The sequence below is a fragment of the Peromyscus leucopus genome, chromosome 3 (genome assembly GCF_004664715.2).
Source record: "Peromyscus leucopus breed LL Stock chromosome 3, UCI_PerLeu_2.1, whole genome shotgun sequence".
Lineage (NCBI taxonomy): Eukaryota > Metazoa > Chordata > Mammalia > Rodentia > Cricetidae > Peromyscus > Peromyscus leucopus.
In genome coordinates, this window is record NC_051065.1 from 100,120,089 (window position 1) to 100,134,076 (window position 13,988).

The 13,988-nt window shown below is 53.8% G+C and overlaps 1 protein-coding gene across 14 annotated transcripts in view; it reads left to right on the plus strand.

Annotated features, from left to right (window-relative positions):
• Positions 1-13,988, plus strand: part of Dysf (dysferlin) — a 242,916-nt gene that overhangs the window by 107,751 nt on the left and 121,177 nt on the right. For all 14 annotated transcript variants that reach the window (XM_037203840.1, XM_037203838.1, XM_037203844.1 and 11 more), the window contains 6 exons: positions 220-351; positions 431-597; positions 1,683-1,797; positions 2,003-2,108; positions 2,367-2,509; positions 4,406-4,579. In XM_037203840.1, coding sequence (XP_037059735.1) covers positions 220-351; positions 431-597; positions 1,683-1,797; positions 2,003-2,108; positions 2,367-2,509; positions 4,406-4,579 — 837 coding nt within the window. The remainder of the gene's footprint in view (positions 1-219; positions 352-430; positions 598-1,682; positions 1,798-2,002; positions 2,109-2,366; positions 2,510-4,405; positions 4,580-13,988) is intronic.

The following is a 13,988-nucleotide window of genomic DNA, read 5'->3' on the forward strand; positions in this document are numbered from 1 at the left end:
AGACGCTGTTGCAGACATGACCCCATCTGTAGAGAGCTCCTACATGGCTGCTACGGTCTTCTTTGATGAACACGACTCTTGGGGAAAAAAAACCTTTTGGTTATTTAGTCTACTTCTATGACATTTGGTATAATCCTCCAACAGGGTACATGTGACTGGATGTGGAGCCAGTGTGCCCAGGCCTGAGGGATGTGAATGTTTGTATTTCTTTGATCCTAGTATCCCATGGAGGGTGCGCCTGGGGCCCGAATGCCTGTGCAGATCCGGGTCAAGCTCTGGTTTGGGCTCTCTGTGGATGAGAAAGAATTCAATCAGTTTGCCGAGGGGAAACTCTCTGTCTTTGCTGAAACGGTGAGTACCTGCCCGCCTACTGGCCCGTGGAGCCTGGAGTTGCGTGACCCCTCACCTCTCTTCCTTGTTTGGTCTGCAGTATGAGAACCAGACGAAGCTGGCGCTGGTCGGGAACTGGGGCACAACAGGCCTCACCTACCCCAAGTTTTCTGACGTCACAGGCAAGATCAAACTACCAAAGGACAGCTTCCGCCCCTCAGCTGGCTGGGCCTGGGCAGGGGACTGGTTCGTGTGTCCAGAGAAGACGTGAGTGGTAGACCCAGGGTGGTAGAGGGCTAAGACAAGATGTCCAACCATGGCTCCCCCTTCTCCCCAGCCCTTCCTCCAGAATCTTGAGCTCTGTGAGTCCTGCTTGCTCCTTGCTGGTCACAGAGACTGCTGCTTGGACCCTCCTGGGGTTGGCACCTACCAGGAATAGCTCAAACACTCAGGTGCTATGTGTGGCTGGGGAGACAGTGGAAAAAGCACTTGTCACACAAGTGACTTGATGAGTTCGGTTCCTTGGGACCCATGATAAAGCCCAGTGTGCAGTGCCTGTCTACAACCCCAGTGCTCCTATGAGGAGATGGGACAGAGGCAGGAGAGTCCCCCGAGGCCCGCGGGCTCGCTGGCCTGGCATACTCAGCAGTAAACAACCGAGAGACCTTGTCTCAAGCAGATGGAAAGTGAGGACTGACACCCAAGATTGTCCTCTGACCGCCACTTGGATGCCATAGCATGTGTGCACCCCCTAAACCTGCACCCGCCCTGGGCATGTACACACACACATGTTCACACACTCAGATGGAGTCCTTTATTATTAAGCATACGTGGAGTTGGCGCCCAGCCATGTGCCTTGTCCTCCGTGATACACAGACAACGTCCTCTCATTGCACCTACGTGACCATTCCTGTTCCAGGCAGCTCACTTGCTCCCTGGAGGGTCCCAGTTCGTGCATCCTTCCACACCACCTCAGCTGCTCTCTACACTTTTTCATAGCTGGGTGACATCCAGCAACTTTTTTTTTTTTAAAGCTTGAAGTATATTATAGAATCAAGTGTTAAATCTTTAATGTACAGCTTGATGATATTTTCTTTGTGCTATCCATTGGGCTTTGGTGCCTCCTTTTGGTCCCTTTTTTTTTCTTTTTACCTTGGATGACACATTCTTTGGCCTGTGACCATATTTACCTGTTCCAAGCCTCCTTTTCCCTCTCTGTCCCGGTCTGTTCACACTAACTCCTCTATCTCTGTGTAGTGAGGTTGATAGTACAAGTGGGCTGAGGTATAACGCTCTCCTGGAGGCAGAAGATGGGGTGTCCTCAGTGATCCTCTGACTGTCCTCCCCCATAGCCTGCTCCATGATGCTGACGCTGGTCATCTGAGCTTTGTGGAGGAGGTTTTTGAGAACCAGACCCGGCTCCCTGGAGGCCAGTGGATCTATATGAGTGATAATTACACTGATGTGGTAAGGGGGTGCTCCAGGTGGGTAGTGTGTGCTTTCTCTGGGGTCCTGGACATTTGGTCCCATGAAGAGCTTGTGACTTAGAAGTCTACGTGTCTTCTCCCTGCTCCTTGCTGACCCAATTGCTTTGTGCTCCAGAAGGATGGTGTCCTCGAATCCTGCGGGTGCCCAGTCTCTATCTTCTCACATTTACCTATTGTGTCTCTAGAATGGGGAGAAGGTGCTTCCAAAGGACGATATTGAATGCCCACTGGGCTGGAAGTGGGAAGATGAAGAATGGTCCGTAGACCTCAATCGGGCTGTCGATGAGCAAGGTGGGAACACACAGAAGTTGGGGTCTCACCCCAGCCAGCTCCTAGGTGTGCCAGTGAGACAGCTGAAGGCTCCAGGCAGTTGTCTGGCTTTTGTCGGGTTACTTCACCTGGGGAACTTCCTGAACATGCCTCCACTTCAAGCCACCAGTCTGGCCCAGAGTTGCTGCTCAGGTTCTGAGCACGCCCCACGAAAAGAGATAGCTTAGGAGAGATGGGGATTTGCTAACAATGATTTACAGGTTTTACCCCACCCCCTAGGCTGGGAGTACAGTATCACCATCCCCCCGGACCGAAAGCCAAAACACTGGGTCCCTGCTGAGAAGATGTATTACACTCACAGACGTCGGCGCTGGGTCCGACTGCGCAGGAGGGATCTCAGCCAGATGGAGGCACTGAAGAGGGTGAGCCAAGGGCCAGAGAGGGGAGTGGGGTTTCCGAATGGAGGAGGCCAGTGGACATAGGGTAGGCCTGTGTGCATTAACAAACGTGTGAGTGTGCATGCAGTATGCCCAGGCACACAAGGCCTGTCTTAGTTATTTTTCTGTTGCTGTGATGAAGCATTATGACCAAGGCAATTTATAGAAAAGGAGTTGATTGGGGCTCCTAGTTCCGGAGGGTTGGAGTCCCTCGTGGTTGGGAGGCACAGCACAGTCAGCAGGCAAGGCAGTTGGAGCAGGAAGCCCAGAGCTCACATCTTGAAATGTAAACAGAGAGAGAAATCTGGAAGTGATGTGAGGATTTTAAATTCAAAGCCCACCCCAAGCGACATAGTTTCTCTAGCGAAGCTATACCACCTAAACCTCCCCAAACAGTGCCATCAATTGGGGACCAAGTACTCAAATGCCTGGGGGACATTCTCACCCAAAACACTTCAAGACCCAGTGAATTCACTGACAGGTCTCACCCAGATCAATTTAGCACATTACACATCACACTGAAAGTATGGGTCACATTCTGCACACAGATCACAGACCCCCACGCCCAACACAGACCACACTTGAAACTTATAGATCACACCAGCCTCCACAGATCACATCTGGTGCTTACAGATGTCTCCTCCACCGTGTGCCCCCCCCCCGAACAGATATGGATGTCTGAGTAATTCGGAATTCACCTGCAGCATTCACCTGCAGTCCCTGAAGGCTCAAGGATGTCAAAGGAAGTGCTTTGCGCTTGGTTTCCTAGAGGGAGACTCCATGATATGGAGACTCGAGGGCAGGGTCCCTTGAACCCCACAGATAATCCTTACCTGGAGGTAGGGGATGCAATCTACACCCTCTGAGCTATCTGCCATTGGCAGGTAGGATATGCTGCGACACATGTCTCCACAGGGAGATGACTTACTAGTAATGGACTGGCTCCTGAGCTACGCTTCTGGCTGCCGATAGGCCACAGTGTGAGCGTGTTGGTTAGTGAAGGACTAGATAAGAGCTATCAGTGTTCACCAAGGATGCCACAGTACACAGGACAGGCCCACAGTACTTCCTTGTGAGCACACGTGACCACATGCACTTGTCCCAGAGTCTGGGAATGCTCATGTTCAGCCCAACCTCAGGACCTGCCTGCCCTGGATCTTCTTGTCATCTGTCCTTCATTCCTAAGAACACATGTGGGTTTTCGTAGCAGAACCAGGCCTCTCCCACTCTTTAAGTGGGAAAGTCTTTAGGGGACGAAGTTTTCTTTTCCTCCTTTGAGCAGGGGCTCTACAGAGGGATGCCTGGGTGGATAAGCTGCTGTGAACCAGGCTGACATCCTTCCTCTCCATGGAAGACATCCAGTTGTTAGAGGTGTGGGCCTTGCTTGGGGTCCCGACTGAGCTGATGTCTGACATCTGTGCTGTGTCTCTCTCTCACAGGGCCTGGGGCCAGAGTTCCTACAGGAAAGGGTCCCTTTAGGGGAGAGGCAGGGGCCCCTCGCAGTTGGCCTAGGTCCACATCCTGGTGAGAAGTAGCCTGACCTTGGGAAGCAGGCTCTTCCCAAGAGCCTCTGAACTGCAGACCCATCTCTATGTTTAGAAGCTGGGACGTGAAGGAGAAAAAGGAAGTGAAAAGAAAGCTTGGATTCGGGCAGTCCACCTCCAGTTCAAATAAACAGCCCAAAGCCCAGTGTCCAGCTCGGCTGCTGTCTGCCTTCCCTGCCGGCCTCCTCAGCTGCCCTGTGGCCTAGGAGCCGCCTTTCTCTCCTGGGCTTCCTACTCAAGGCTGCTCAAAGCCACCTTCTTCCAGGTGGCTCTTCCAGGCTTACCCCTTGGAATCCTGCCCTGTCTCTCCCTCATAGCTGCCTCCTCTCTCCCACAGCACAGGCAGGCAGAGGCTGAGGGCGAGGGCTGGGAGTACGCCTCTCTCTTTGGCTGGAAATTCCACCTGGAGTACCGCAAGACAGATGCCTTCCGCCGCCGGCGCTGGCGCCGCCGCATGGAGCCACTGGAGAAGACCGGGCCGGCAGCTGTGTTTGCCCTCGAGGGGGCCCTGGTACATTGGGTTGCATCTGGCTGGGCTTGGGTGGGGTGCAGCTTGCCTTTCCAAGGCTGATGTGGGACAGGCATGGAGCCCCCAGGGTTTTTAGATGGAACATTGGCTAGCCATCCTGGCTTGGGTCCCTGTGGGGTGGCATGTGGGGAGAGTGAGCAGCATTCTGGGTGTCTTCCTAAATAAGACAGCTTCTTTCTGGACACTGGGGGACCCACTGCTTCTCTGAGTGTGAAGATGAGAGCAGAGAGGGAGGTGGCCTGGGACTCTGAATGGCTCACCACACAGCAAAGCCAGAGGACTAGAGCTTCCTGCAGGGATGGGCTGGCGTGGATGGGAGCAGAAGTCTGGGAGTGGCCAGAGAGGTCTGGTGACCCTGGCATATCCTTGACTGGACACAGTTCTCCCAGGTGGAGGCTTTGGGGGAGATATACCCCAGAAAGGGAAACCCTGGATGGCTACCGTTCCCCTGGGGCATCTTCTGTAGTTAGTAGTACTGATATTGGTTCAAATGACTCAAGATCTGGGCCCAGGAAGAGCTGATGGCAATCAGAGCAGGGACATTTGGGGCTGTTCTCTGTTCTGCTCATCTAGAGACTTCTGGAGACAGAGTGAGAGGCCTAAATGAGACCACCACTTCTGAAACAGCCAGTACTATGTATACACTTTTTTTGTGGGTGCTCCGGGGCTCTGGACCTGCAAAGCAGGTCCCATCATCCTTTATACACAAGGTTGTCTGCGTCAATGCATATGTGCATGTCAGTGGGTCAAGGCAGCTGTGAGGCCTGGGAAAGTCTAATCGGGTGAGTCCAGATGTGATGAATGGAAGCAGAGAAGGAGATGGGAGCCAGATGAAGGCTGCCCAGAAGGGTTCTTCATCTCAGGTAGTACAGGAGAGGAAACCCCATGAAGGCCAGGTAACAGCCTGTGGCAGGCTTGTAGAGAGAACCTTCTAGTCTTAGACAAAGCCTGGGAGAGAAGCAGAGTCATCCTGGGCTCTGGGCCACTAAACAGTTGTCAGCCGGGACAGGAGCAAATGGGATAGATCCGTGGCTTTCAGGAAGTAAAGCAGGGCTGTGTGTGGCTGTCTTTGTCCTGTGTTGGCCTGGCTTGGGCACTGGGCAGGGCCTAGGGATGGTCCTGTGGCTGAGGCTGACAGTAGGGGAGGAAGAGCCTGAGGAAGGCCAGGCGAGAACTGGAGGGACTATTCGTTCTCATTAGGGAGAGACTCGGGCTGGGGAGACAGCTCAGTGGGCACAGGGCAAGCCTGGGGTAGGAGTTTGATCCTTAGGTTCCACACTAAAAAGCTGGGTGTGGCAGCATGTGCTTGGACTCCCAGTATCAGGGAAGCAGAGGCAGGAGGATCCCCGGGGCTCTGTGGCCAGCCAGCTTAGCCTAACCATCGAGTCCCAGGTTCTAGTGAGAGGTTGTCTCAGAAAACAACGTGAACACTACAGAGACTGCACTCGTGTGCTTTGGGCCTCACTCAGCTGAAAGTGCTCTGGAGAGGAGCCAGCTATTAGGTGGCAGGAAACTGAGGTTTTCAGGGCGTCCCTGGGACTCTTTTCTCGGTCTCAGCCTCATCTCACATTCCTCCTTGGTAGCAATGATGTGCTGGTGGCAGAAGCAGCCTCCCTCCCATATGGAAAGCCCAGAGTGCATCAACTCCAGGAGAAGATGGCCTGAGCTGGTTGTGTGCCTGCGTCAGTCCCTGGGCCTGGGGAGAGGGGTAGAAGGCTCTGGATGACCACATTTGGGCTCTGTGATTGGCAGCACCACTAGGTTTGATAGAGGAGCTTCTGGAAATAGTGGGGAGCAGAGAGTTCTGGAGGGCAGGTCCAGGACTCATCTCAATGGGTACCAGGGAGCTGAGAGCACTGTTGAGCTGAGGTGAGCTCTGGCTGGAGCAGGAGTTGGGGACCATGAATAAAGCAGCTTTGGAAAGTAATTGAGAGAGATAATTTCCCACCAGAAGATCCAGGGATAAGGCTACCACATGGAGAAGGAGCTGTGGGACCAAGGTGGTATTTGGAATGGCAGAGGGACACCCAGGGGTGTCAGAGGCTCAGCAGTGTAGATGGGAAGGAGCCAAGAGGGTTGGGGCACAGGGTGAGCCCAGAGTTGCTGAGTTCACTGTTGGCTCTGGCTAGTCTGACATTCGGTGTCGCTGTGTGAGGGAAGCGGATCTGGTGGCAGCCTGCCAGGCGGCCAGGGCAGGGAAGCAGGAAGAGTTGGGGTTGAGTGTCAGCTGGGAGGGGTGGGGCATATGGTCAGAAGTGCCCAGAGATGCGTGGATAAAGGCAGGGGCTCGAGCAGGGTGGGGCTTGGAGAAGGAAGTCAAGCAAAGCTAGAAGACATGGCCCAAGATTCTCAGTGTAGAGACTGGGGGAATGGGGCACCTCGGTGATGAGATGTTCCAGAAGCGAGACACTGACTAGTCTGTTGTTTGTGGGAGAGCGTGTCACGGGGGAACGAACCACTGAAGTCCGATGTCAAGTTGACAGATAGGTTGATGGGATTTTGATTCATTTCTGATTAGTTCATGATACATGGAAGGAACCAGCCTCAGAGAGCCCTCTGCATCCCTGAGGAGCAGAACTGCCAGAGACTCTGAGGGAGGAAGTCTGTGATTGCTAGGTTAGATCCCCCAGAGTTCTGCAGTGTCCTCAGGAGTTCAGTTTTGGGGCAGAGCAATCATCCTTTTTGATAGTAACTGTCTGGACCACTTTGTAGCTGAGTAAATGGAATCCCTTCAGCCCCAGGGCAGACACATGATCACATCCTACATGCCCCCATACCATACTCCTTTTCTACAGTCACCTTCACCTGCTTCCAGCCTGGGCAAAGGGTGGATCGGGCTTCCGTCTGTGAGCTTATTGGCCTGGTGTCTTAGCCCAGGGCCTGTGACTCATGCACTCTCCATATCACAGGACAGATGCCAGGTGTTCTGTTACCAAGGCCACGCTGCTGGTCCCTGGTGTCTGCTAATGCCTGCCCTGCACCTGGTGTAAGTGTGATGGGTGACAGGCTTCATGGGTGCTCTGGATCTTGCTTCTGCCTCCCACGCCTCTGGGACTGTTACATCACTCGTGGAAGAGACCACATCTTAGCATCACTGGAAGGATTAGCCGTGACTGTGCAGGCTAATGAGCAGAGAAGTCAGCTGAGGACCTGTTACAATACTGGCTCTGAGTCAGTGTCCGGGTGGGGCTCAGGAATCTCTACCTCTAACAAGGTCCTACGTAACAAGCTGCTGCCGCCGCCGCCGCCGCCGCAGGCGCTGCTGCTGCCGGCTCCAGGGCCATCACTGAGTGTGGAGGACAGAAGACACCATCTAGATGCTTTTCTGAGAGACACTGGGTGTATGACCAGTATCATGGATGGGGGCAAGATAAGACAGCTTGTTCTGCCCTTTGGTGGATCTGATGCTGGAGGCTTGGTCCACAGGGGAGCGCCTCTGTGATTTAGGGCTGGAAGAGAGATTTTCTTGTGTGACTGAGAATAAACCTGCTGCCTTCTATATCTTTGCCGTTCCATAGTTATTCCAGAGTGACCATGCTGAGGGGGAGGGTGCTTGGAGGAGGCTATAGAGAGAGAGACCTTGAACGAGCCAGGGAATGTCTGTGGGTGGGGTTAAGGGAACCTCCCGGGAATCTGAGGGGTTTGAATGTCTGGGCCCCAGGACTAGGCCTGGTTATGCCTTGCCTCCTGCCACCCCTCCCCTGGCCTGCCAGCACCCTCTGGAAATCGTCTCCTTGGAAGGCAGGCCCTGTCTGCTCGTTAGCACCAGCAGCAGGGGCCAAGCCTGGCTCCCTCCTCAGAGCGGGAGGCCCTGGCTCAGTCTGCTAAGCGTCTGCTGTCTCCATCCCGCGCATTATTTTATTTTCGTATTATTCTTTTTCCAGCTAATATCCTGGCATTCCCAAAGACACCGGGTTTCATAATCTTCCTGGCGTTCCCAGGGAGCTGGGAATCGGAGTACAAAGCCGCTATTATAGCGAGTTCCATCAGCCTCCTCCTTACCCCACACCCCTTGCTGCTGCCACAGCCACCACCGCCCGGCTCCCACCCAGTCACCCCCTCCTGACGCCACCAGCCTCTCTGGGAACTCTGGTGACGGCTGCTGGGGATGAGCTCACGGAATCTGTTCTGTCGCCCTTGCCCTAGGCCTGCCCTCCGGGCACGAGGATTTTTCCAAGCCTGCCTCTGCACTTGGCCTTGCTGGAGGGGCAAGGCTTCCCAAGCTGCAGAGGCAGACGGGCTGGGAGGGAGGGAGGGAGGAAACAGGCCCAAAGCGTGTGCTGGCGTCCTTGGTGCCTTCTAGAGCTGAGAAAGACTTCCATGTTTAAAGGGGCATGTGAGCCTTGGAGCTGCAAGAGCCTTGGGAATTTGGATGCCTCTCTGTCTCTGTCTCTGTCTCTGGCAGTCTCTCTGTCTGTCTCTGTCTCTCTATGTCTCTGTCTCTCTGTCTCTGTCTGTCTGTCTGTCTGTCTGTCTCTTCCTGTATGTGTTCTGCCCTTTGGCAGATCTGATGCTTGTGTATGTGTGTCTGTGTGATGGTTAAATTCTGATATCAGGCCTCTGGCATTATCTATTTCTCTAGGGCATCCAAGTCACTAAGAGAGAATTACTAGAATTACTAAATCTTTTTAACCATGTACCACGAATCAGGCAGACAGGTTTAAATGTGGCTCTGTATCCCCCAGTGATCCTGGAAGACTGGATGCTGACATTAACCCATCTTACAGCTGGGGACAGCTGAGGTGCTGAACCTAGCCCCTGTCCACACATGGCTCTTTAAACTCTTTTCTAAAGTAACCAGGGTAAGGAAATGCAGCTCCTGTCATACTGGGTGATGCAGCTATGGGGTAGTGATGTCACTGTCCCTACAGATCCTTCTTTGAGCTCTGAATGTTACTGCAGGAGAAATAGGTCTGTGTCTGTCCTAGAACCTACCTAGGGTACACAGTTGTCTTCCTCCCTCTCCTCGGGTACTTTCCGACTCTTGGGCAGGTCACAAACTGCTACTTTTACCCTCTCTTTCACCAGGGCAGAGTGTCACTCCCGCTACACCCAGGGCTCTTTCAGGGTGGCCCTAGGGAGAAAAGATTTGAAGTGTCAGGAGGCTGACACGTGGCTAACATCCTTGGTTATCCTTGCTCTGTGCGTTTCAGACAGGCAGTCAATTCCTTGGCGTGGCCAGATGTGATGAATCCCTCTCTCCACCCAGGGAAGCTGCTACCTGGGAAGCCTAGCGTAGGCCAGCAGAAACCCAAGTAGTGAGAACCCTTAGAGACAGGTGTCAGCACCCTGGGCCATTGGCGGGGAAGGGCAGTTGTGAGTTGCAAGGGCTGAGAAAGGTCAAGGAAAGGCCAGTGGGAGTAACTCAAGACTTGAGCTGGCTGGAAATGAGGTCCCACATGGCTTGGCCAGGGTGGGGCCGACTCTGAACCCGGATGAAGTCATGCTGTGTGCCTGGTACCACAGCCCAGTTCCCAGATCTGTTCCCCCTGAGCAAGGCATCCTTCAGAGGTTTACCTCCTGGGTAGCTATGGCCCAGGGCTCGGAGTGATTGACTTATTAGAGGCCCACTCTGTTTATCCGTCCCCAGGTTCCTTTCTTGAGATAGGGTTTCATGTATTCCCAGACTGGTCTTGATCTCACTCTTTAGCCTTGAACTTCTGATCTTCCCCACCTCCCCGATGCTGGAATTACAGATGTGTGTTAAAGGATTGAACCCAGGGCTTTGTACATGCTAGGCAAGCATCCTACCGATTGAGGCCCAGATACTAGGGGCCCTTGACCATCTGAAATAAATACTTGTTCCCTCCCCGGCATTGTGCGATCTGGGGCTGGAGGGCTGGCGCCTCATTCAAACAGAGGTCTCCCCATCCCTCCCACTCTCCTGATAGAGAGGACAGTTTGATTATGTCCCCTACATGTGTGGACCCTCTATCTATCTTGCTCCAACCTGGGTTTTAAGATGTTGAGGTCCTGAGTGAATGTGCCTGCACAGCTGGAGCCCCCAAGTATGACATCACACTTGATGGTCTATGATCCTCCATCCCTGATTATTATTATTATTATATTATTATTATTATTATTATTATAATTATAGCTGGCCTGGGACATTATTACCAGTCATTCTAAGAAGCCAGGCATGAAGAATCAGGGCACTTCCAGACAAAGTGGGACAGACACTTGTTGAAATTCTTGAGGCAGCTGCCAGGGGAAAGACTCTGCCCTGGATGTCTCTGCAGGCTGCGCATGTGCAGATACGGAGACTTGGGAGGACACTCGGCCTGAATCAGCCCACACGTGGCACTGAGAACTCTCCAGGTTGCCTGGTGCCCTCCCAGCTCCATGGGGCTGTCCGGCGATAGTTCTGCAAAGCCTTTGGTAAAGACTTTAGCAGCTGATTCCAAACCCTGGCTCCAGCTGCAAATTAAATGGGGTCGCACCCCTGCCTGCTATTCTACTTAAGACCTGATTGGGAAGCGAGGTCTCTGGTCCACTCCCTCTTTTAAAGGGCTTTCGTGCCTTAGTCTGGCCTGCTGTCTTGTGTGGGGCTTTAGTATAGGTGGTGGCAGCCAGGGCAGTGCCCTGGGTCCTGGGTATGACTTCTTCTGGCCCTAGGCTGGCACTCAGCCCTCGGTAGCCACTCCAACACTTTGCCTAGGTGCTCTGAACTCTGGTGGCTTCTGGAAGAGAGACCCTGGTCTTGTTAGAGAATCTACCATTTAACTGCAGGGAAGAGACAAATTGTCTTGGTATTCTCACCTGTCGGATGGGGAAGATAAGGAACAAAAAAACCCAGTAGCCTCCCATTCCTAGTGCAGGATCAACACATTGTAGGCCACAGGCCAAATCTGACCCATGGCCTGTTTGGCAAATAAACCTCTTTTGGCCCATAGCCAATGTCACTTTTGGAGGGCCTGTCGCTACGTTGTGCCTTGGTGGGTGTCGCATCTGTGACAGACCCTCAGTAGCTCCCAGTGGTGAAGATGTGGACACCCCGGCTGCTTGTGGACGTTCTTCACGTCCTGTTCTAGGATACAGACCACAGGCACCTGTGGCTACCTACTCTGTTTATAGATGGCTTTGTCTGATCAGTCCCAGGAGGCAAGCTCTATTAGGAACCCACTTTGAAGAGAATGTTTTGGTTGAACTGACTTCAGATGCCTACCGAGGAAAACTCCGTCCCTTGTCTCCATGTTATTCTGGTGTCCCTGCCAAGCTGGTGATGGTCTGGGGGGTCACTGGAGGGTGGTGCTGGCCAGTGCTCAGCCGCCAGCTTCCAGGAAGAGCCAAGCCAGGCTCCCCAGTTCAGGCTTGAAGCACATGCTGTGGGGGCAATTCCCAGATGTGTGTGGGTTTCCTTTGTTTCTTCCGTCTTCTTAATCGGTCTCACGATGGCTTAGACTGGCCTAAAACTCACTCTGTGACTCAGGCTGCCCTAGAACATCTGTTCTCTCCTGTCCCAGGTTCCCAAGTGCCGGGGCTACGGGCCTGCGCCACCCCCTCTGTTCTGAAATACCAGTTTCTTGAGTTGTAAATGTAGAGAGTTTCTTTTGTTCAGTGACTGCCTCGCCAAGTCCCAAGTCTGTAATTGACTCTGGGGTATGAAACAGCTCCAGCCCTTGCCACTCTGGGATCTCTAGTCCTATTTGCATGAACAGAGGTGTGGGCAATATTTAGTTCCTGTTAGCAGGGTACCAGGTACTCTTCTCAGCGGTACCAGGTTCTTCTCGCTCTGCCTCCTGCCCTGTGGTGGGAGTGGTCTTCCCTGGAGGAAGAAGGCAGCCATCAGTGCTAGGCTACACCTCTCTGCTTGACCTGGCCAATGCAGGGAAGATTCCTGGCGTCTCCCCCATGGTCCCAACAAGCCCTGGAGGCCTTGCTGCTTCCTCCCCAGCAGCCATGGCGCGGCATCTGAGGCACTGTCCCAGCCATCTAAGCTTGCGATGGCTCTTCTGCCCACCTCTGGCTTTCTGGCTTTCTCCCTCCCACCTCTCCACATGGGTGCTGATAGAGTCCTCCAGGATATGGGTTACTCAGGGCTCCTTTTGAGGCTAGAGCAACCTTCCTGGTGGGCGGTGTGTGGCTCTGAGGGAACCTCAGACATGGTGTTGAGCCTTTACTAGGTCTCTATCTCATCTGGATGAGGTGGGGGTCCCTTTTGTAGGCATGTCTCCCCAGAACCTGCCCACCTCTTTTTGGTTGAAGGCCTTGGAGGTCAGCCCTGGGCAGGCCCAACAAGGCTTGGCTTTATCTCCAGGGACATTTGGGGGCACTGCGTAGCATCTCTGAGGCCTAGTTCCTCCTTCTCACTGCCTCAGGCTCCTCCAGGGATCCATGGCCTCCTGCCGGGCAGCAGTGGGTTGGAGGCCGCCCAGTCCCCCCCAGAGGGAGCCATAGGATCCCGTACACAGCTCGCCCTAGGACACAGTGTGTGGCCACAGACGGCATGGCTGCCAGCCCCAGCCTGGGAGTCTCCGCATGAGCTATGTAGTGAAGAATGTGACTGTGGGAAACCCAATGCCCTAGGCCAACAGGGCTGGGCAGGAATGGGTGCGAGGGGTGGGCAGGCAGAGACCCCAGCAGTGCCATCCTATGAAGCCTGGCTGTTCACAGGACCCCACTAGCCCCCCCCCCCCCGCCGCCCCCAGTTTTTCTCACCTGCCAGCTGAGCCTTTCTTAGATACTGCCACCTCTGATGACTCAGTACCTACTCCAGGAAACCTTTCCCAAAGGGACATTCCAAAAGTCCCCCTATGCCCTTCCAACATACAGAGCCGCACATTGGTTACAAAGGCGTCCTGGGGGGTTCTTCCCCTGGCAGTCAGGCTCTGGCCTCCTGAGGTGAGGGAACACTGCTAGCCACACAATGAACTCCCTCCTGCCTGGGATTTTGGTCCCTGAGCTGCCCATGTTGCCCAAGGCAAGGGCATGCTGGGTTTCCTTCCCTGGAGCCTTCTCTGGGCCAGGGATGTGGAGGCATGTGATGGAGAGGTTGTCTGTGCATGTCTTCTGAAGACACACTGGTGAGGGAGGGAACTGCAGAAGGCTGACAGCCGAGAAGGTGCCCATGCTTCTGCAGTGACTAAAATGAAGGACGATCTTAAGACTAGCAGAGGATGTGCCAAGTGGGAAGCACAGGCAGGCAAAGGCCCTGCGGCAGAAGGAAGAAGGTGGATGCAAGGCGTTTAAGGGAATTAGAGGGGGAAGGAGTGGAGGTTTGGATGAGGAATTGCTTCCCACAGCCCTGGAGAAGTGACAGCGAATAAATAGACACACTGAATGCCAGGTACCTGCTGAGGGCTGTGTGGATGCTATCTGGTTCAATTTTTTTAAACAATGTTTCTAAATGAGGGGTACTGCCCCTCTCTTGAGTGACATATGACAGTGTCTG